This window comes from Tupaia chinensis, unplaced genomic scaffold (assembly GCF_000334495.1).
Source record: "Tupaia chinensis unplaced genomic scaffold, TupChi_1.0 Scaffold000104_1, whole genome shotgun sequence".
In the NCBI taxonomy this organism is placed as follows: Eukaryota; Metazoa; Chordata; class Mammalia; order Scandentia; family Tupaiidae; genus Tupaia; species Tupaia belangeri.
In genome coordinates, this window is record NW_006159568.1 from 1347158 (window position 1) to 1367114 (window position 19957).

At 50.2% G+C, this 19957-nt stretch overlaps 1 protein-coding gene across 3 annotated transcripts in view; it reads right to left on the reverse strand.

Moving 5' to 3' along the window:
- Window positions 1-1775: 1775 nt before the first annotated feature.
- Window positions 1776-19957, reverse strand: part of CCDC180 (coiled-coil domain containing 180) — a 64263-nt gene continuing 46081 nt past the window's right edge. For 2 of the 3 annotated variants that reach the window (XM_014586005.2, XM_006143719.3), the window contains 13 exons: window positions 18285-18404; window positions 16153-16322; window positions 15831-15886; window positions 15633-15711; window positions 13979-14056; window positions 12540-12606; window positions 11608-11749; window positions 8430-8590; window positions 7722-7859; window positions 7103-7214; window positions 4841-4946; window positions 3078-3213; window positions 1776-1944 (listed from right to left, as the gene is read on the reverse strand). In XM_014586005.2, the coding sequence (XP_014441491.1) occupies window positions 1813-1944; window positions 3078-3213; window positions 4841-4946; window positions 7103-7214; window positions 7722-7859; window positions 8430-8590; window positions 11608-11749; window positions 12540-12606; window positions 13979-14056; window positions 15633-15711; window positions 15831-15886; window positions 16153-16322; window positions 18285-18404 (1497 nt within the window). In that variant the 3' untranslated portion in view covers window positions 1776-1812. The remainder of the gene's footprint in view (window positions 1945-3077; window positions 3214-4840; window positions 4947-7102; window positions 7215-7721; window positions 7860-8429; window positions 8591-11607; window positions 11750-12539; window positions 12607-13978; window positions 14057-15632; window positions 15712-15830; window positions 15887-16152; window positions 16323-18284; window positions 18405-19957) is intronic. The other variant, XM_006143720.3, reaches the window with a different exon arrangement.

The following is a 19957-nucleotide window of genomic DNA, read 5'->3' on the forward strand; positions in this document are numbered from 1 at the left end:
GCCAATGTCCTTATTTACAACGTAGGCTACACAGATGGCCACCCCACCCTGGCCAGACTGAATTAGAGCACGTGTGCTGAACATGCTGAAGCAGGGAGGAGTTCTGCGCATGAGACTCGCTGCTCTGAGTTAAGAGGAGAAGGGTTCCTGGCCTTACGTGGGGGAACTTGGGGCGGTAATACTGCTGATACCTGAGTTCATCTGCAGTTGGGGAGCTGGTCTCTGGCAGGTTGACCCGTCTCCATGAACCTCTCTCTTGCTTGAGGACTCTTTCTGGCTCCCTGGGAGGGTCCTGTCCTGCAAGCTGGGATAAGCCAGCAGTGTAGGAGTGTTAATGCCCAGGGGTACCCTCTACCAGTGTGGATGGAGCCAACCCAGGTGGGATGCTGTTTTCCAGGACACTGAGACTGGGCATCCATCATGGTCGCCACACCCCAAGGGTCCTCTGGTGGCTTTTCTCCTCCCAGGCTCTCTTCCCCCACACCCTTACACATGCTTCTTGGGATCATGTCCAAAACAAATGATGTATCCTCAATTCTCTGTCCACTGTTGGGTAGCCTAAAACTCTGTTGAAGTTTTGAGTATGTAGCCTTGAACAAGCTGTCTTAACGTTTTAAACCTGAGTTTCCTTGCCTATAAAATGGGACAAAAGCCTACCTCATGAAGTCATTAAAAGAGACAAGGCATGCTGTCTTAGTCTGTTTTGGGATGTACTTGAGACTGGGTAATTTCTAATGAACAGAGGCTTGTTCCTTGCAGTTCTGGAGGCTGGGAAGTCCAAGGGTGTGGTGCTTCCCATGGTCCCTTGGCTTCTTGGACAACATCTGGCAAGGACTTCCCTGCTGCATCATGCCATGGAGGAAGGAGGGAAGACAAGAGAGTGCAAGAGCGAGATAACTTCTGTAACAAACCCACTCTCAAGATATCAAAACAAATTTATCCATGAGGGCAGAGCCTCATGACTGAATCACCCTTGTTAGGCTCCACCTCCCAACACGGCTGCATTGGAGGTTAAGTTCCCACCACATGAGCTTTAGGGGGACACATTCAGATCTTAGCGCATTTGGAAATATAACTGATGCAAAGTCAAAGTGCAAACCACAGGAAAGAAACAGGAGTTCATGAAGCTGGGGAAGGAATGTGAGCAGTCTGATCGAACGACACAAAACTACTGATAACTGAGACCTGCGGGGTTAGCTGCTTTACAATCAAGAAAGAGAAAATGACAAGGAAGATGACACAGATGACACATGGAAGTCTAAATGAGGATGACCTTAATTCCATGGGCTCGAAGAGGCCCTTAGGAAAATGAAGGAAGCCTAGAAGATTTTTGCCAAATGCTGTGGTTTGATCAAAGAAATTATGTCACAAATACCAGTCAACACTGGAATGATTCTCTGTTGGGTCTACGAATCCAGGCAGAGTTGCGATTATAACCCACACTTGTTAAATAGAAGATATAATTTTCCTCTAGGTTTTAATTATCTCACTTTTCTAAATGAAGTGCCAGGCATGCCTTCTGAAGGCTGTTTTCTTTCAAGCCCTGGTGTCCATTTGACGTGATTGCTCACTAGATCCTAGCATCTTCTTCATCCCTGCTAACCACGGCGCCCCTCCCTCCACGTCTGTCTTCCTCCTCGGAAATGAGCGCCACGTGGGTGGGGCCACACCGCGTCCTGCTCACTGATGAAGCTCCAGTGTGTAGCGTACGGCAGGGATAGGTGCAGGGGTGGAGGAAGGGATACATGGATGACAGACAGACTGAGGAAGGGTCTGAACAAAACAAGACTTTATTGGGATGGAGTGGAGGGCTCATAAATACAAGCCCTCGATGGTGGTCTTGGAGCGCTTCCAGCAGTCCTTCCAGCGCTGAGCTTCCTGCATCTGCGATGTGGTGTCATCCTGAATTGTCTTCAGCTCCTCCTCAAATAAATCTAAATATTTCTGGGAGCAAGGCAGCAGGAGGGAGTCGTATGAGGAGGGACTTCTGGACTCTGCCTTGGAGAACACCTAACTCACTCCAGAACTGGCCAGAGTTCCCCAGGTCATTTCTCATATAATTTGCCCAACAACTCACTAGATAGGTCTGGTTGTTCCTCTCATTTTACAGATGGGGAAACCGAGGCTCAGAGCCTTGACTGGAGCCACCTACCCAGAAAGAAGCTGCACCGGAAGTAGGACTCTTCTATTTGACCTGGACGTTGCAATCCCCCCTAATCTCCACTCTGTGCTGTAGCTTCCCTGGAGCTGAGTCCTGGCTTCCGTGGGAGGCTGAACCCTCTGGGCCTCAACCTTACTGACCTTAGGCTGGGCCTGGGGTGGCAGCTGAGGAAGGGCCAGCCCTGGGCATTTTGGGTTCTCCTAATACCAGAACCAGCTGACCTCCAGCAGGACAGAATTCTCTCTGGGCATCAGGACCAAAGGTCTACCGATCTTCAGAGTTGAGAGACTTCTCAAGTGGTATCTGTGTCCAACTTATCAGGTTGGCCCCAAAGGTTCAAGTCCCAGCTCTGCCACTCTATTGTGGCATAGAGGGAATAAGTTTCTTTAAGCATCAGTGTCCTCATCAGTGAAATGGGGACCCTGATTCTACCTCCCTTGTGGGGTTGTTAGGCGGATTCCGTGAGATGCCCCATGTCAAGGGCAGAACTCCAGGGAATCCTGCAGTACCTATTAGCTGCCCCTGCTACCACGTCCCCCACGGTCAACTTCCTGCTGCCACCACCTCCATGCCTGCCTAAGACATGCCTAGCTCTGCCTCTGCTGTCCACTGGAAGCCCTTCTTCATGCCCAGCTGGGGTGGGGCGTCTCTCGGCTGGGTTCCCACGGCACTGGGATTGCATCTCAGACCCACACCAGTACTGGGACTGGCTGTGTCACTCATTTTCATCCTTATGCCTGTGAACACTGTCTGTTCTGAGTGTTGAAGCCCGAAGCTCCAGGGTGCGCTGACACGCATCATCTGCACCAGAGGCCAAATGTCAGGGGACCCAGCGGTGGGATGCACCCTCCTTCCCAAGACAGCCAAACTGAGCTGCCATGTGCTCCCTGGACATGCCCAGTGCACTCTGTCTCACCTGGTACACAGCATCTCGGGCTTCGATGGCCGCCAGGTGGCCCAAGGTCGTTTTGGTGGTGGTTATGGAGGCCGTTTTCCGGAGGAGAATATTGTTTTGGATGGTGACTTCTGTGGGTTTGATTCCTGGCCATTTTCTACAAACAAACATGAAAGTCCCAAAGGCTTGGCTGGCTTCATCTCTCATAGCCTACCCGCTAACCCTGTTGGACAAGGTTAGTAGTGATCACGGCTTTAGACAGCTCAATTATGATCAAAAACCCTACTGAGTATTTAACGTTATGTTCCCTCACGTTCTGTTTCATGTTTACGTATTGCTGTAATTGGTGCGCAGGGTCTTGGGTTCTGCGTGGGGAAGGGGATGCCACACCTCACGTAACTCCCCTTTCCAGGCCTCAGTTTCCCCATTGGTCTGCCAGCCAGGCTGTGGGTGCTGGTTCCTGGCCCATTTTTCCTGTTTGGCTGTAAAGTTTGCTGCTGAGAACACAGCCGGACAAACCTCTGCTTGGCTTGCTCTTGCAGTCACATTCTTGGGGCCCAGAGGACAGGCAATTCTATAGCTCTTCGACACCACGGCTGAGAGGTTCACAGTGACGCCACTGACCTGAGAGTGTGCCTCCCACCGGGACAGGCCCCCCTTTCTCTGAGGAGGACCGTTGGTGGGTCTTTATCATGTGCGCTAATAGTGAGTACTTCCCATACATCAGGGGCACACCACGTACCACCTCATTTCAATTGTTTTTATAGCCAGAGTGCGTGTGTGCTCACTGGAGAGAGGGAGGGAGAGGAAGAAAGCACCCCCAGTGGGACATGGCCACTGCAGCTTCTCCTCCTCCATCTCTCTAGCCTATCAGGATTTTGAGTATGTATTGCACATGAGCCTGGCGTGCTTTTTTTTTTTTTTTTTTTTTTGGAGAGATTTTCACTGTAGGGCATGTGCGCTCGCCAGACAGAGAGAGACATAGAGACAGAAAGCGAGAAATCACCCCCCAGGGGGCTGGTCACGCCGCAATCCCTTCTCCTCCATTCTCCTCTCGGGATCTTGGGCACGCACGCACACGCGCCCGGCGTGAGTTTTAAGCCACCGGGTCCGGGACACGAACCGCGGTCGACTACCTGGGAGTCCAGCGACATAGCCATTACGCTAACTGCTGGTTCCCATGCCTGGCGTGCTTTTCACACAGCTGGGGAGGGATTAAAACTGTGGTTCGGGCCAGGAGGTGGCGTGGTGGTTAAGGTGCTGAACTCCCACATGGTCGACTGTAGTTCGAGTCCTGAATCTGGTGGCTTGAAACTCATGCCAGACACGTGTGTGCATGCGCAAAATCCAGGAGGAGAATGGAAAAGGGATTGTGTGTGGTCATCCCCCTGGGGAGTGATTTCTCACTTTCTCTCTCTCTGTGTCTCTCCAACCAGCGCATGCGCCCTATAGCCAAAAATCTCTCAAAACAAAAAACAAAACCAACAAAAATGGTTGACGATGTGGCCTGGGTCCGTTAGCCACCAGGCTGTGTGGCCGGCCCATGCACAGTATCTCATGTAACTTCTCTTCGTGATCCATGGAAGGCAGACCACTTTGCCCATTTCACAGACGAGGAAACCGAGCCTCAGAACACAATGCCTTCTCAAGGTGACTGGGTCTTCTGACTTCAGAGCCTGTGCTCCTACCACCCCTCCCTCCCATCTCCACTCCACCCCACAGCAGGTACAATCATTCACAGTACTTCTCGATGCCCTCGGCTCCTACCTGCTCCTGGCTCCTACCTGCTCCCGCGTTCAATCAGGGGCTTCTCAGTCTCTTCCTCCAGGGAGAGCCCAGCGAGTTTCTTCCGTATGAGGATTGACGTTTTCTGCCTGCGGTGCTCCATTTCTGGCAAGTAAGAGACAGGTGGCTCAAGGCCTGTTCCTGGAGGCTTGAAATTCATGCTGGATGCATGTGTGCATGCCCGAAAGCTCAGAGAATGGAAGAGAAGGGATTGTGCATTTGTGCATAGCCATCCCCTGAGGGGGTGATTTCTCACTTTCTCTCTCCGTCTTCTCTGTCTCTGGCAAGGACACGCACCCTAAAAAGAGAACGATAGAGAGACAGGCTGCCATATTGACAACCCAAGATCAAGGGCCTTCCCCTGCTGTTCCATCACAGGTGTGAAGGCTAGCTCCTTCCTGCCCCACTGGAGTCCCCAGGGTCAGGCAGCAACCCCTCCACAGAGAAGCATATGTACAGCGAGTGGTGGGGGCAGTGGGAAGCCATTGCTGGGTGAGTCTGAGGGGTGGTTTGGTACTGTTCCTGACTCCACACTCCTGAGCCTAATGCTCTGACGTTCCCGCAGCTCTGCAAGTGCCCAGGTGTGTTCTGTAGAGCCCTCTTTGGCTTATCCTAGGTCAGATAGGCCCTGGAAGGAGCACACTCAAGGTCGTCCCTTGAATGCCTGGCTTACTGATCCAAATCTTTGATGTGCTTTTTTATTTATTTAGTTTTTCAATGAATTATTTATTTCATTTTATTTATTATTATTAGTTTTTAATTTGATGAGAGAGAGAGAGAGACAGAAAGAGGAAAAGTGAGAAAGCAGACTGTCAGGTCTGGGACTTGAACCATGGTCAGCCATGTGAGAGTCCAGCAGCTCAACCACCATGCCACAGTTGCTGGTCCCTGGTGTGCTTTATTGACTGGAGAGAAAAAAGCTCCATGTGTGGAGGGGGAGCCAGCAGGCAGGGCAGCCCTAATCTCCCACCCAGAGCCAGCAGCTCGGCTCAGAAACCTCGTTACAGAACAGGCAGAGGACTTCTGGGGCCTGGTGCAGGGGTTTCCTGGCCCCGCGAGTCCCTGCATGGTGCCATAGCTGCTCCGTGGCCAGCTCATCTGTCTCTTCTTGCTGTCGTCTCAAACCCCAGCAACTCTGTAGGTCTTGCTTTCCTGAATGAAGCTTCCCCGGACAAAGAGACTCCTGATACTGGAAGGTGGTCACCTCAAAAATGCGAACACACTGTGACCCAGAACGTGTATTTCTGGAAATCTGTTACCCCTTGTCCTCCATTCTCTCGGGATGTTGGGCACATACATGCACCCAGAATGGGTGCAGAGGTGTGACAAATGCAAATGGCCAATGTCCAAAGCGGGGGATTTAACAAGTACGTTTTGGTGCTTAGTGAATGATGGTACACAGCAACTGAGGATGCTTAAGAAGAGAACTAGCTAGGGCAAAGGTATACTGTACACATTCAGAACTTCGACAGAGACTGGCAAGTGGTTCCCTGAGAAGCCATCTAGATGTACGCACTTCCTGAGGGTCTCTGGGTGTTTCTGTTTTCGGACATTCTCATCAGGGCTGGTTGTCATCGAGTGTAAAAACTTTTCTAGGCTACGGGTGAAAATCACACCTCAATGGCGTTCGTATTCGCATTTCCTCGTCAGTGAGGTCGAGCATCTGTTCCCGGCACCAGCCATCCTGAATTACTTCTCTTTTGAAGTGTATTTGTCCCTTTTTCTCTTTAAAATCTGTGAGCATTCTTTGTACCACAGGACATAGATCCTCTGACCTCTAGGTTATGAGGAATACTTTTCCAGTTTGTGGCTGTCTTTGTATCTTTTGACATTTTTATGGTTTTGTTTAGGCCACTGAGAAATGCCAGCTTCTGGTTGTCTTGTCCATTTAGAAACTCTGAGAAATGTCTGCTTCTGGTTGTCTTGTCCATTTAGAAAAGGTATCTCAACCTCCAAAAGTTTGAACATGCTTACTATTAGGATTTCCCTTTTTTTTTTAGATAGTGTGGGAGGCTGCACACCTGCGAGACTGCCGAGGTTTCTCAGAGAGCAAACAATTGCCATGATTGGTTCCCTTAAAAAAAAAAAAAAAAACCTGACCTTCAAAACTTTGCTCTGATTGGCCACTAGAATCCCTCAAATTTGCATATCCTGCACCTCATGATTGGTCCAAAAGCAACCAATCACAACCCACCACACAATGTCTCCTGTCCTTCGGTCCCTTCCCCAGGGCCAGGGCACAGGCTGGGGATGCTGCTTACTTGCAACCTGGATGTCATCGATGGTGACCACATCATCCAACTGCAGCAGGAACTTCTCCGTAAAGGAGGCCAAGCTGGTTATGAAAATTCGGCCGTAATTCCTGGTGAATTCCTGGAAGAGACATGGGAGCACAGCATTGCAGAGAGAGGCACCTCAATCCAAGGCTGCCCGAGGAGGACTGGGTGGACTCTGGGTGGGGTGGGAGGAGTGGAGCTCGGGGAAATATTGGCAGTTGGACCACCATCAAAGCCACCATGTCCACTGTGTCTGGGTTAAATGGCATCTGGTCCTCAGCCAGGAGGTCTCTCTTGAGACTATATGGCTTGAAGAGAAAAAAATGATTCTAACATGGTCAAAGGACACACAGAGACAATTCACTCATAAGTAAATAAAACTAGACATGGAACATTAAAAAAAGTTCTCATTAGTAATTTTGGTATTAATTAGTTTAGAAATCAGAGGAAAAACAAGTTAATGACTGTTTCCATCTACAAGACCCACCCTCTTTCAGGCCTCCTCTGGCCACACTCAGCGCTGTGGCGTGCTGTCTGCTGGGGCACTTTCTGGGGGGCTGTGTGGCCCTCAGCCCCAGACCAGGAACTCAGTGGCACCACTGACCTCCAGCTTCTCCCTGTTCATCTGAATCACACGGTCCATCTCTCCCTGTCTTGCTTTTTCCACTATGTGTAGAGATTCCATTTCTTGGAAACGTGTTGGGTGTCCGAGATTTGGATGGAGCTTCTGGGAGTTTTCATCCTTCAATCAAACAATCCAGAAGTCAGTGAGATTTTGACTCAGTCTGAGGTCAGGACTGAAAGGTCACTGGCCTATATCTTCTGTCGATTATGGCCAAGGCCAGACTGATGTGTCCTCTGATCTGGGTTGTTAGGAGCCATGGTTGGGCAGAGGAGAGGAAGAGAGGACAAGCTGTGGACATAGTGGAGCCGACTCGGAGGGGTTGGGAGAGGGAGAACGAAGGGTCTCCCCTAGTTCTACCAGGGCTTCAGTCCAATAAGATCAGCAGCACCCATGTCCCACGGCTGTAAGGACCAGTGTGGATGCTCATGGTTGGTCTCAATGACCATGGTCCCACCAGTCTCAGCACTCCCACCCATTAAGTCCAGCAAGGAGTTTCCTGAATGTCTTCTATGAGGAAGTGGTTGGCTCAGTTATTATTCCACTATGTCACCTGTCCCTCAGCCCCTACCCAGTAATCCCAAACCTGGCTCATCTTCCCTCAAACTTGGCACTGCCCATGACTGGCCTCCACGCTGAACTCCCAGGGCCCTTGGTTCTGGAGTAAAAGGCTGGTTCTGGGGCCCTTACCTTCCTTTTCTCCAGCTGTGTCTGCTTTTCCTCAAATTGTCTTCGAATCTCATTCATTAAGGTGCAAAACCTTTTCCAGTGGTGCTCTTTGAAATTCTCCATCACCAGCCAACATACCTGGGGCAGCATCTCCTCAAATCTTCTCACTTGGGCCCGCAATTCTGAATTGTGGGGCGGGGGGTCAGGAGAGCAGACAGAATAGAGCCAGGCTGCTGATGTGAACTCTCCAACAAAGGCCTAAAGCAGTTTCCCAAAAGGAAAACCTCAGTCTCCCATGTGGCAGCAGTTATTCCATCAAGAAGAGCCCCAGCGTCAAACCAGTCTGAAAAAATCCTGGGTTAAGTGAATTAAAGGGCTTCTCCTCTACACTCTGCAGATTTCTCAGCTCATTTAAAACACCTTGTCTTTCAGCAATTCTGGCAAGTTCTCATCTGCCATCTCTTCGGGTATTGCCTTGACTCTAGACTCCTCCCTTTCTCTCTGTACCTGCAGAGCCATATGTTAGACCCACTCTTTCATGCACACATCTTCACCTCTCTCTGATGTATTTATCTTTTTCCTTCCTGTGTTATATCTGGATAGATTTCATTTTGTTTTTTTGATCTGCCTTTCAGTTCACCAATTTCACCTTCAGCAGTGTATAACCTGGTAGTAAAGTTGTTCATAGCTTTAAATTTTCCACTCTTTTTTCTTTCCTTTATAGAGGTTTTATTTTATTTTAAATTTATTGGTCATTTCAATAGTCTCTCGCTCCTTATTCATGTTTCTAGTTCTCTCTTTTTGGAGAGAGATTTTTGCTATTAGGGTGCATGTGCTCACTGGAGAGACAGAGAGAGACAGAGGGACAAAAAGTGAAAAATCACCCCCCGGGGGGATGGCCATGCTGCAGTCCCTTCTCCTCCATTCTCCTCCTGGGATCTAGGTCACACATGCACATATGCCTGGTGTGAGTTTGAAACCACCGGGTCTAGGACTCAAACCGTGGTTGGCCATGTGGGAGTCTAGCGACATAACCACCATGCTATCTGCTGGTCCCTCCATTTACCTTTTATCTAATTGTAACAAGTGCCTTCATTTATATTCTGTCTGATACTTTCAATATCTGAGGGCTTTCCTAGGCTCATTTTGCTGCCTCTTGTTCAAGGTGCTTTGCTTCCTTGTGTTTTTGAGTTTTATTGTTTGTTATCACTACGAGCACTAATTCTGAGTATTTTATTTGTGAGGAATCCTTTGAGGCCTGAAGTGAAAGTAAGCTTCTCTGGAGAAGATTCATAGTATCTCTATTGAGCATCCATGTCTGATGGCGCCAAGGGCCAGTGTGGTCAATCATTGTTGATCTCAATGACCCCGCCCCTCTGAACCCAGCAGACTTGCCCAGTACATCAAATAAGGAGTTTACAGAGCACCTGCCATAAAGAAGTTATTGCTTCTTGACACTATTAATTCAAAATCATTTTAGGCTAAAGCATCAGCCTGAGGTCTTTTGGATGATCCACAAACACACCATTGAGTTCATATTTAGATTAGTGTAAATTCAGGGTTAGAAATTGCATTCAGCAGTTAGCATAATGGCTATGTCACTGGACTCCCATGTAGTTGACCGTGGTTCAAGTCCCAGACCCGGTGGCTTAAACTCACACCAGGTGCGTGTGCATGCATGCCCAAGATCCTGAGAGGAGAATGGAGGAGAAGCGATTGTGGTGTGGACATCCCCCCTGGGGGTTATTTCACACTTTCTGTCTCTCTGTCTCTCTTTGTCTTTCTGGTGAGTGCACGCATCCTATAGCGAAAAAAACCTCTCCAAAAAAAGAAAAAGAAATTGCGTAAGAGCTGAAGCATAGTTCTGGATGTTCAGTAGAATTTCGTGTTGTTTCCCCTTCACTCAACACCAAGGATTTTGATAAGAAAATTTCCTTCTAATAGCTGAAGGGAAGAAAGGAAGAGCTTAGTTTAAGTCTCGTTCACCTTACTCTGCAGATGGAGCCCTATGAGGTTCCAGATTTAAGTGACTTGTCTCCTTTTAGACTTCCCCTTTAAAAAGTGTTATCACCAAAAAAGTTTATCTAGCATTTTACATGTTTTCAGTGGGAGGGTAGGTCGGGATGTTGGACTGCCAAACTGTAGGAGATGGAAGTCTCCGTTTAAGATGAACTGTGTGACTCTTTCAGAGAGGAACATGATCTGCAACATTTCCCAAACTCATCTGCCCATGGAACCTTTGCTTTGAGGATGATCATGTAGGACGGAACGCCACAGTATTCACCTGGGGAAATTCTGAACTAAAGAAACAAAATGCTCTCAGTAGTTTCCATTCCAGTCATTCAACAACCATGTACTACTACGAGAGACTCCACTAATGACTCCCTGCACGTGGCAAGATCACGTAAGGAGTGTAACCCTCACAAACGCGTTTCGTGGTGAGCACTGTAAGTACCTCTAGCATACAGACAAGGAAGTGGAGTGCCAGAGAAGTGAGACCACAGGGCCGAGGTTATATATTAGGTCAACTCGGTAGTTGGAATGGCAGTGCTGGGTCTGAACCACAGGTCTGGGTGTTCCCTGTTCCTCTCCTCCTTCTACCCCTGCTACATCTGAAACAACCCAGCAGACCACAGCAAAATGTGCTAGATCCAGGAAGTGGAAGAATTCTCCATGAGAAAAAGCAATGAAGTACTGATATAAGCTATGGCAGGCATAAATCTTGGAATCACACAAAATGAAAGCAGTCAGTCACAGAAGGCCATGTACTCTGTGATTCCACTCACAGGGAGGTAGAGTAAGGAAGTCTATAGACAGGAAGTAGATGAATGGTTTAGGGCCAGGGAGAGAATGGGGGAAGGAGGGTTCTAAAGCCAATGGTGTGGTGATAGCACAACTCTACAGACATAAAAATCCACTGGCTTATACACTATGTGGGGGAATTGTATGCCATACAAATACCAAAATTAAGCTGTCAAAAATATCTGTGGAAGGAACAAAATATTTTCAGTGGTACGAATCACTGTATTTCTCAAGTGAATTTTTTTTTTTTTGCATTGTTGTTTATCCCAGTTCATTCTGATCATTGCTTTATTTAATCTCTTCTACAGGGAAGATTCTCTGTCCCCCTTCCCCAAGTGACCTCTAGGCCAGGCTTCATCACTGGCTTCATGACACAACGTGTCCTGCCCACACCTACCCAAGACGCAGGAGTTGTGGTATTCATCCGCCTGACTCTGGTACTCCAGGATCTTCTTGTTGATGTTCTCAGCACACTGGTCAAAGGTTTCAGACATGCAGTCAGGCCTGGTGACTGGGCGCCTCTCTTTGCGATAAAATTCCTGCCAAGAGAAGGTCGACCATGAGTAAAGACCCTCTCCGTGGGACCCTGGCCCTCATTCCTGGGACCCACCTGCCTGCTCCCGTCTCCACAGACACTCTTCCTATCCCATCTGCCCTGTCACGTTTCTCAGTATCCTGGGGCCACATAGTGTGTGACTTACACAGTCCTCATTATTTCTAGAGTGAGTGAATAGCAAATCCTATGTATCCATCAGGACCCAAGCTGATGGACTCTCAAATTGGTGGCCAGCCTGGGAGCTTATGAAGCTCCAAGCTGAGCACAGCTGTGGTCCACAAAGATGGACAAGCCAGAGGCCCTATCCTAAAGGACTCCCTGCCCATGAGAAGCAGATAGGAGAACGCACCAGCACTGTGTGGAATATGCTGGGGCGTGGTGCTGGCCAGCTCCTCTCAGGCCCCTAGATCCTGAGCTTACAGCCCCAACTGGCTCCCTATGCGCCTGCCATATCTGCTGGCCTCCTACTGTCCCAGGGGCTTTGGGACAAAGGCTAGACCTGTTTCCCTTGACATACCCAGAAACTGTTATGCAGTTGGTGTCCAAGAAATGACTGATTAAGTGAACACATGAATAAATGCTTAATGGATGGGTTTAATTTACAGGGGAGAACAAAATATCCCAGGTGGGGAGACTGGGGAGCTGTAAGCGTGGGTGGCTAGGGGTGGGGGTAAATTCTCCCCTCCTCATTTCCCCTGAGCAGCCATATGTTGCAGAAGGCAGGAGCAGCCTGTTTCCAGGGTGGACGCAGGTTGGCGAGGCAGGGGCCTCACCTCCGCGACAGCCAGCAGATGCTCGTTGCTCTCCCAGAGGAGGGTCAGGATGATCCCTTTAAAATCCCTGCAACACACACGAGGCAGATCCCTGAAAGGCCCCCTCTAGACACAGCAAAGGAACAGAACATTCTGAGTGCTCTGTTCTGGATTTGTCCCTCCTGGTAATAACTCACTGCTACTCCAGGATCTTTGCACACTCTGACTCCTCTCCAAAAAAGCAGCTAACTTCCTTGATTGTGCTTGTTCCTGCTCTTACTGAGATCCCAGCTTAGCACCGACTCCTGACTGCCTAGTTCTAACACTCTTAGGGCACCTCAGCCCTACCGGGCTCTAATCAGGCAGACGTGGGATTGACTTGTGTGACTGACTGATTAACCCTCAGCTCTGCTGGCGGACTGTAAAGTTCATCAGGTGCTGGAAGGATTGAGAAGCCATTAGGCTAAACAGCCCAGTGCCTTGGGTTCCTAAGTAAGTAAACCAAAACCCAGCTTGCAGTGGGTGCTCATAGTCTCAGAAAATGAAGCTGCAACTCAACCCATCAGCAATAGCTTACTAACATTTTTTTATTTTTCATTGCCAGAGGGCACGTGCATTTGGCAAAGACAGAGAAATAGAGAGAGAGGAAGAGAGGGAGAAAACACCGCCCTAAGGGGGGAGGTCAAGATCTTTTCTTTCAAATAATTACTTTATTTAACTTTATTAATTATTTTTATTATTTTCCAGTTGGATCAGACAGAGAGAGAGAGGGAAAGTGAGAAAGCAAGCCACCAGGTCCAGGACTTGAACTGTGGTTGGCCACGTGGGAGTCCAGTGCCTTTAACCACCACGTCACCTACCAGCCCCAAGGGGGCGTGGTCAAGGTTTTGATGGTGTGGGAATGTCTTTTAGAGGATGAGAGAAGGGCATGGTCCATTTCATAGGTGACCCTGGGCCACCTGATAGGAGAGAGCTCATGAGAAAAGGGTCCTCTATGGTGAGGTTCCTGTTTCATGGGGAGTCGGGGTGCCACTGTGAAACTCGACTTTCTCTGAGGACTTTTAGTTTCCTGAACTTGAAATTTTGTTTGTTTGCTTGAAATGAAGGCATACTAAATGGGCCAGATTTTCGTTTAATCACTGAAATTGTAGTGAAGGAAAAGGGAAAAAAAGTATCGAAAAACATGAAACAAAACACCCGAACCTCAAAGGCATTTGCTGCCCTGTTACTGTGAAATCCTTACCTTGGAAAATGTGAATTTATAGTAAAAATGTCTCTCCACAAACTTAGAAGAAATGGGCTGAGACAAACTGACCTTGACCCTTACCTGCCCTCAGCCCCCAGCCTCTTTCTCTCTTTTATAAGCTTCATACTTTCCTCTCAGCCTGAGTCAGACGTGGCCTCCCCCTGACTGAAAATAGGGGTGGAATGGAGCTAAAGAGAAAGTCATTGTCACTCACTCAGCGGGAGGTGGAGACTTGTCCCCGAGCACCAGGTACTTTTTGTCTATTTTGTTGATCTTGGAGTGCCGTGTGAAGCTGTGAGACAAAGGCAGGTCAGTGCTCTGGGTCTGGGGACAGGTACAAGGCAGGTCTGAGCCTGCACGAGCCCTGCCTGGGCTGCTGGGGGGGCTAGCTCTGCCGACGGGGCAACTTGATTCCCATTTCATGGACCAAGCCCTTCAAAATAACTTCCTAACCCGCAACAGCTCTGAAGACAGCCTCATTGTGGGATGAAGCCTTTACACAACCAAGGCCACTTGGGGATGGCAAGGACCCCAGAAATGTGCATCCTTGAAAATGTCTCTTTTGAGGATCCAGAGAAAAACAGGTTGAGCAGCAGGGAGGGTTGCCAAATTTAGTGAATAAAACATGGCCCATTCAGTTAAACCCGAGTTTCACGTAAGCAAAAAGCCATTTTTAGTGTGAGTATATCCCAGTCAACATGTGGCATATAGCTATACTAAAAAATTAGATGATGTCGAACTGAAATTCCAGTTTAACTGAGCACCCTCTCTTTTACCTGAGAGCCTAGTGACATGGACTTTTTACCACCTTTGAGGGACTGGATACAGAAACAGGCAATGGCTGGGTCATAATGAGAAATTGGACTCTGACCTACAACCTACAGCATTCCCACGATAATCAGCCCAGGAAGTCAGTCTTACATCAGATTTGCCGGATGTCAGATTGAGAATTTCAAGTGACAGTCCAGGATAATAGACCCCAAATGACCAGGATTTATTCATCAATGACAGCTCCCCTAGCTTTTGTCCCCATTTTTAACCTGGGAGAAACCAGAGAAAGCCAATCCCATAGGACGCTGCTTTGACCTGGCCGGCCTCCAGCCTCCCCAGGCCAGGGCCTCCAGTTAGGGCACACCTGGAACCTTCCCAGTCCTCCAGTGTGCAACTTCCCACTCCTCTTCCTGCCCTTGGTGCCCCGCTCCACAGCAACTGAGGGAGGCCGACTCCCTGCGGTAGCTCTGACTCAGCCTTCACTCTTCCCATTTGGTTGGTCTTCATTTCTCTTCATAGCATGTGTGTTCAAAAAAGAGGTGGTAAAGGGAAGCAGGGGTTCCCCTTACTTTCTCGAAACCAGGGATTAAACCATATCAACCAGGGTTTATCAGAGACTGGAAAGTTAGCCGAGCCATGTGGCTTCTGTGCTCCATAGAGTCCACGTGCAGGGGTTGCTGGCCCTGACCCCAGTGGGGCAGAGTGGGCAGACGCAAGGCCAGATTGCTGGGGCCCTGGGTTCTTTCTGCAGCTCTGTGCTGCTACTCTGGGAAGTGTCTGCTCCGTGGCTCCAGCAGTCCCTCTTTCTAACCATGACCATGTATGTGGGGAGTTAGCGGGGCTGGGAGCCACGTGGGGTTGTCATGGACAACCACTGACCTCCAGGTGGGAAGCCTAAAAAACTCAAACCTGACTAAAGCCATCATTAGAGCCAGCCCCTCCCTCATGGGGCCCCTTGGAGTCCCAGAGGCAGAGACAGGTGGTACATTCTGAAGACAGAGTCTGGGAAAGTGACAGGGACAAGTTGTCAGAGAAAGTGTTTGGGGACAAACTACAGACCTGGGAAGCAGAGAATCCAGGCAGCCCTGTGGCCCTACCTCCCTGCCGAGGTGGCACTGGCACTGGGCATGGCCCTCTTCGCAGAGTTATCTGACCGGCACCGATGTCGCTTGAAGCCTTTGAGTGACAGGTTCCCAGGACAAAAGCAGAGAACAGGAAGTGAGGTTGGGCCACACAGCACCAAAAGGTATCCTACCACCGGCTGCCCCGAAACCCATAGGTCTGCTCGCTTCTACCTGTCTGAGAGCGATCCTTGTCACACGGATGGGCTGACCATTTTATGTTGGGAACTCTGTAACCACAGGACAGGATGTGAGATTCTCACAGCAATCATGGATAGCCAACTAGTCCTCAGTACCCCCTGAGTCCTCTCAAGAGCCCCATTTCAGATGACAGACTGAGACTCTAAGAGGAGATGCCCCTGTCTGAGGTCACAGGCTCTCAGAGTGGGCTCACCTGGGGATCCCAAGGTGTGAAACCCCAAAGCCACTTACTCCCTGAGGCTTGGGGCCATGGGCCATGGCAGTAAGGCCCACTGGGCACCCTAGAGTCACTCACTGCAAGATCTTCTTGACCACCTCCACAGCTGGGTCTTCAATCATGGATTTTCCCATGCGGCTCGGCTGGGCGAAAGACTCAGGGGCGACCAGGTCCCCCTTGGCTTCCTCCTCAAAGGCTTCTGAAGATACCAGGATGTCACTCTCTTCCAGCTCATTTAAGGTGGTGTCCTGCAGGCCAGAGAGAAGAGCCCGAGTAGACAGGCAGCAGCTGACGTGCTAGGGAGGCAGCAGTCTGGGTTCGATTTCTATCCTTACCTCACTCCAACACAGTGGCTAGAGGCATGCTGGCTGACCTGTTTAGCCTGTTTTCCCTTTCTAAAAAATGGCATTGGTCAGGACCAGCAGTTAGCGTAATGGCTATGTCTCTGGACTCCCACGTAGTTGACCACAGTTCGCGTCCTGGACCTGGTGGCTTAAAACTCACGCCGGGTGCGTGTGCGTGCATGCCCAAGATCCCGAGAGGAGAATGAAGGAGAAGGGATTGTGGTGTGGCCATCCCCCCTGGGGGGTGATTTCTCGCTTTCTGTCTCTCTGTCTCTCTCTGTCTGGCGAGCGCATGCGCCCTATAGTGAAAACCTCTCCAAAAAAAAAAAAAGATAAAATGGTATTGGTCATTGCCCTCAGGCACAGTTCATTCATTCATTCCTTCACTCATGCCTTTGAAACGACTTCCTGACTGCTTACTCTCCACAGGTCTCTGGCTGTCCTGGGGATACAGGTGGGAAAGCCACATGTGATACGCACCTCCACAGATCTATAGTCTATTAGAAGAGACAGGCATTTTGGGGCCAGCAGGTAGCATAGTGGTTATGGCACTGGACTCCCACATAGCTGACTGCAGTTTGATTCCTGGACCCAGTGGCTTGAAAAACACACCAGGTACATGTGCACGTGTGACCAAAATCCTGAGAGGGGAATGGAGGAGAAGGCATTGCGGCGTGGCCATCCACCTCGGGAGTGATTTCTCACTCTCTCTCTATGAGTCTTCAGCAAGCAAAAATCTCTCTAAAAAAATAAATAAAAACAAATAAGTAACCATAAAGATGAGAGAATGAATGAATGTGTGTCTGAGTGAGGGTCAACTCTCTCAGGAGCAGGGCCAAAGTTTGGGGTTGGTGCCCATAGTGAGCACTTAGTAGGGCTGTTCCCTATTCTGCCTTGAGACTTGCCTCAGCAATGACCTGTAAGCCCCTGAGAGAAGATTCCAGGCTGACCCTTGAAGCCTCCTCTGGCCAGTTGGGCACAGTACTGGGGGTGGGTGGATGCTTAGTGCTTCCACAGAAGGGCTGGCCAAGCCTTGACCAGGATCTGCAGAGCCCCTTTCTGTAGCCATCAGTTCTCTGGACTCCCCTGGGAGTTGGCTGAGCACCTATGTGGGCAGAGCCTGGTGTGAGGGGCAGGACAGGGATGAAGGCAACCCATGCTCTGTCTTCTTGGGTTTCCTAGTCTTGGGGCAGACCTCACTATGTGGTTTGTGGACTCAAGAAGAAGTGGGAGGTGCTAGGGGTACCAGGAGACCCCAAATCAGACCAGAGAGTGCGAGAAAGCTTAGGGAGAAGTGATGTCTAGGCAGGGGTGAGAGAGATGAAGAGGCCATGGAGGAGGACCCCAGGGACTGTGTGCCCTGGTTAAAGGGTTTGAACCCTACCATTAGGGCAGGGGGGGTTGACACAGTCAGACTGGTCTATACTCAGGGAATGGACCATGGGAGGATGTCTGAGGACAGGGCAGCCAAGTGAACAGGAGACCAGGTCTTGGACAAGATGGTGGTAGTGGGATAGGGAGAAGCTGGAGGCTGTTCCTGAGTGCAGGCAGGAGGAAGGGGCTGAGATGGGGCTGCCCTGGGAGCCCATGGACAGGATAGGGACACTGGAGGTCCGGATAGAGAAGAGGAAGTGATGCATGCTGGGAAGGAGGGGATCTCACAAGAGACCAGTGCAGGGCAGTGGCCCATCTGGGGTTTGATCTGGACTCACAGCCTGTGGACTTTCCATAGCACCCCAGCAGGCCCAAAGCCCAGCATGGGCCTGGAAGTGCCCTCTTCCCTTAGGCTCTGCAAAGTCCTGTGGGTGTCCTGAGAGCCCAGACAGCAGTCAGCCCCCTTCCCCACTACCCCATCCTGTTCCTTACAGTGAAGACCACCTGACTGACAGACACCATGTCCAGGCTGCAGTTGAGGTACTGAATCCTCTGGCTCAGCTTTTCTTTCCAAGTTCGGATCAAGCCGAGGAGGTCTTCTGTGGTCCCGATCTAGCAGGAACACAAAGGAAGAAAGCCCAAGGAAGCAGCCTGTGGGAGGGCAGACCTACTGCACCAGAGCTGCAGGAACAGGGGCTGGTCTGGTGAGGGGGCTCCTGGTACCCTGGAGGTCCATCACTTACAGGGAGGGCCCTGGGGGAGTGGCGAACTCTGACTGGCTCTCAAACAACTGCACTGAGGCAGTGGCTACTTCACTGACGGGGCTGTCGAGAGTTCTGTTCCTGGTTCTACACACTTGAGAAGTGACAGGCGATTCAGTCTTCCCATCCAACAGACGGGGACAGAATATTCCCTAGAATCTCCTCCAGCCCTAGCGTTTAGAAGGAACCATTTGGCTCAGGTAGTGAGGGTGCGTAGAAATGTGTAGGAGGGCGACTGAGCCCTCTCCACGCCAGCATTTAACCTGAACCACCCTCTTCTTGGAGCGGTTCCCACAGGGATGCACTCTCTTTTTTTTTTGAAGAGGTTTTTGCTATAGGGCGCGTGTGCTCGCCAGAAAAACAGAGACAGAAAGCGAGAAATCACTCCCATGGGGGAGGGCGGGACTGCCACGCCACAATCTCTTCTCCTCCATTCTCCTCTCGGGATCTTGGGCATGCATGCACATGCGCCTGGTGTGAGTTTAAGCCACAGAGTCCGGGACTTGAACCACGGTCAACTACATGGGAGCCCAGTGACACAGCCATTACACCAACTGCTGGTTCCCCAGGGACGCACTCTTGAGAATCCTCTTCTTTACCATGTACCCAAGGCCTTGCAAGTGTCTCTCAATCATTGCTCTGTGGAGGTCAAACCAGCTCTCCATCCACACAGGAACACCTGTATACCACCTGACCAAGGCTGGGTCACCCCCTGGCATCCACCCAACATCTGGAAAGGGGAGGACAGAGAGGGGCTTGGGAGGTAAGGAAATCCGAGAGACCAGATGTTTCTGTTCTGGAGAGGCAGAGCTCACCCCAAGGGGCCTGTGGAAGGGTCACAGTAGACTAACCCAGTTTTCTCCTGCTCCCCAGCGGCCGGGCTCCTAAGCAGCCAGGTAAGTCACGGGCAAAATATGGGACCCCTCCTTGCTCTGCACACCCTCCCTGCCTGTGGGTAAATGGGTGGAGATGTAGAAAGTGCACAGATAGACAAAAGAGAGTTGACGGGTTCTCTAGAAAATGACAGTGGGAGGGACCCTGTGCCCTGTGGATGTTTGACCTTTTCTCAAAAATCATGCATTAATCTACAGGAAAAGACAATACAGAGAGGAAGATGGTTGTCCTCCCAGTGCTAACGATAATGGAGTGATGAAATGGAAGAGAAGGAGACTGTGGAGTAAGCTCCCCACTGCGGGCCCCTCAAGGCAGGGCGTGTGGCTCTGGGATTGCGTGGCGGAGCTGCTGAGGACAGGACCCTTGGTGTGGCCAGGGCATGTATGAGGCGGGGTCAGGGATGCGTGCTCGTGACAAATAAGCACGGACATCAAGAGACCTGCCCTCTGACCAGGGGCCTGGCAGGCACTTAGGACCACACTTCTCCCAGACCTCGCTCCAATTCTGATT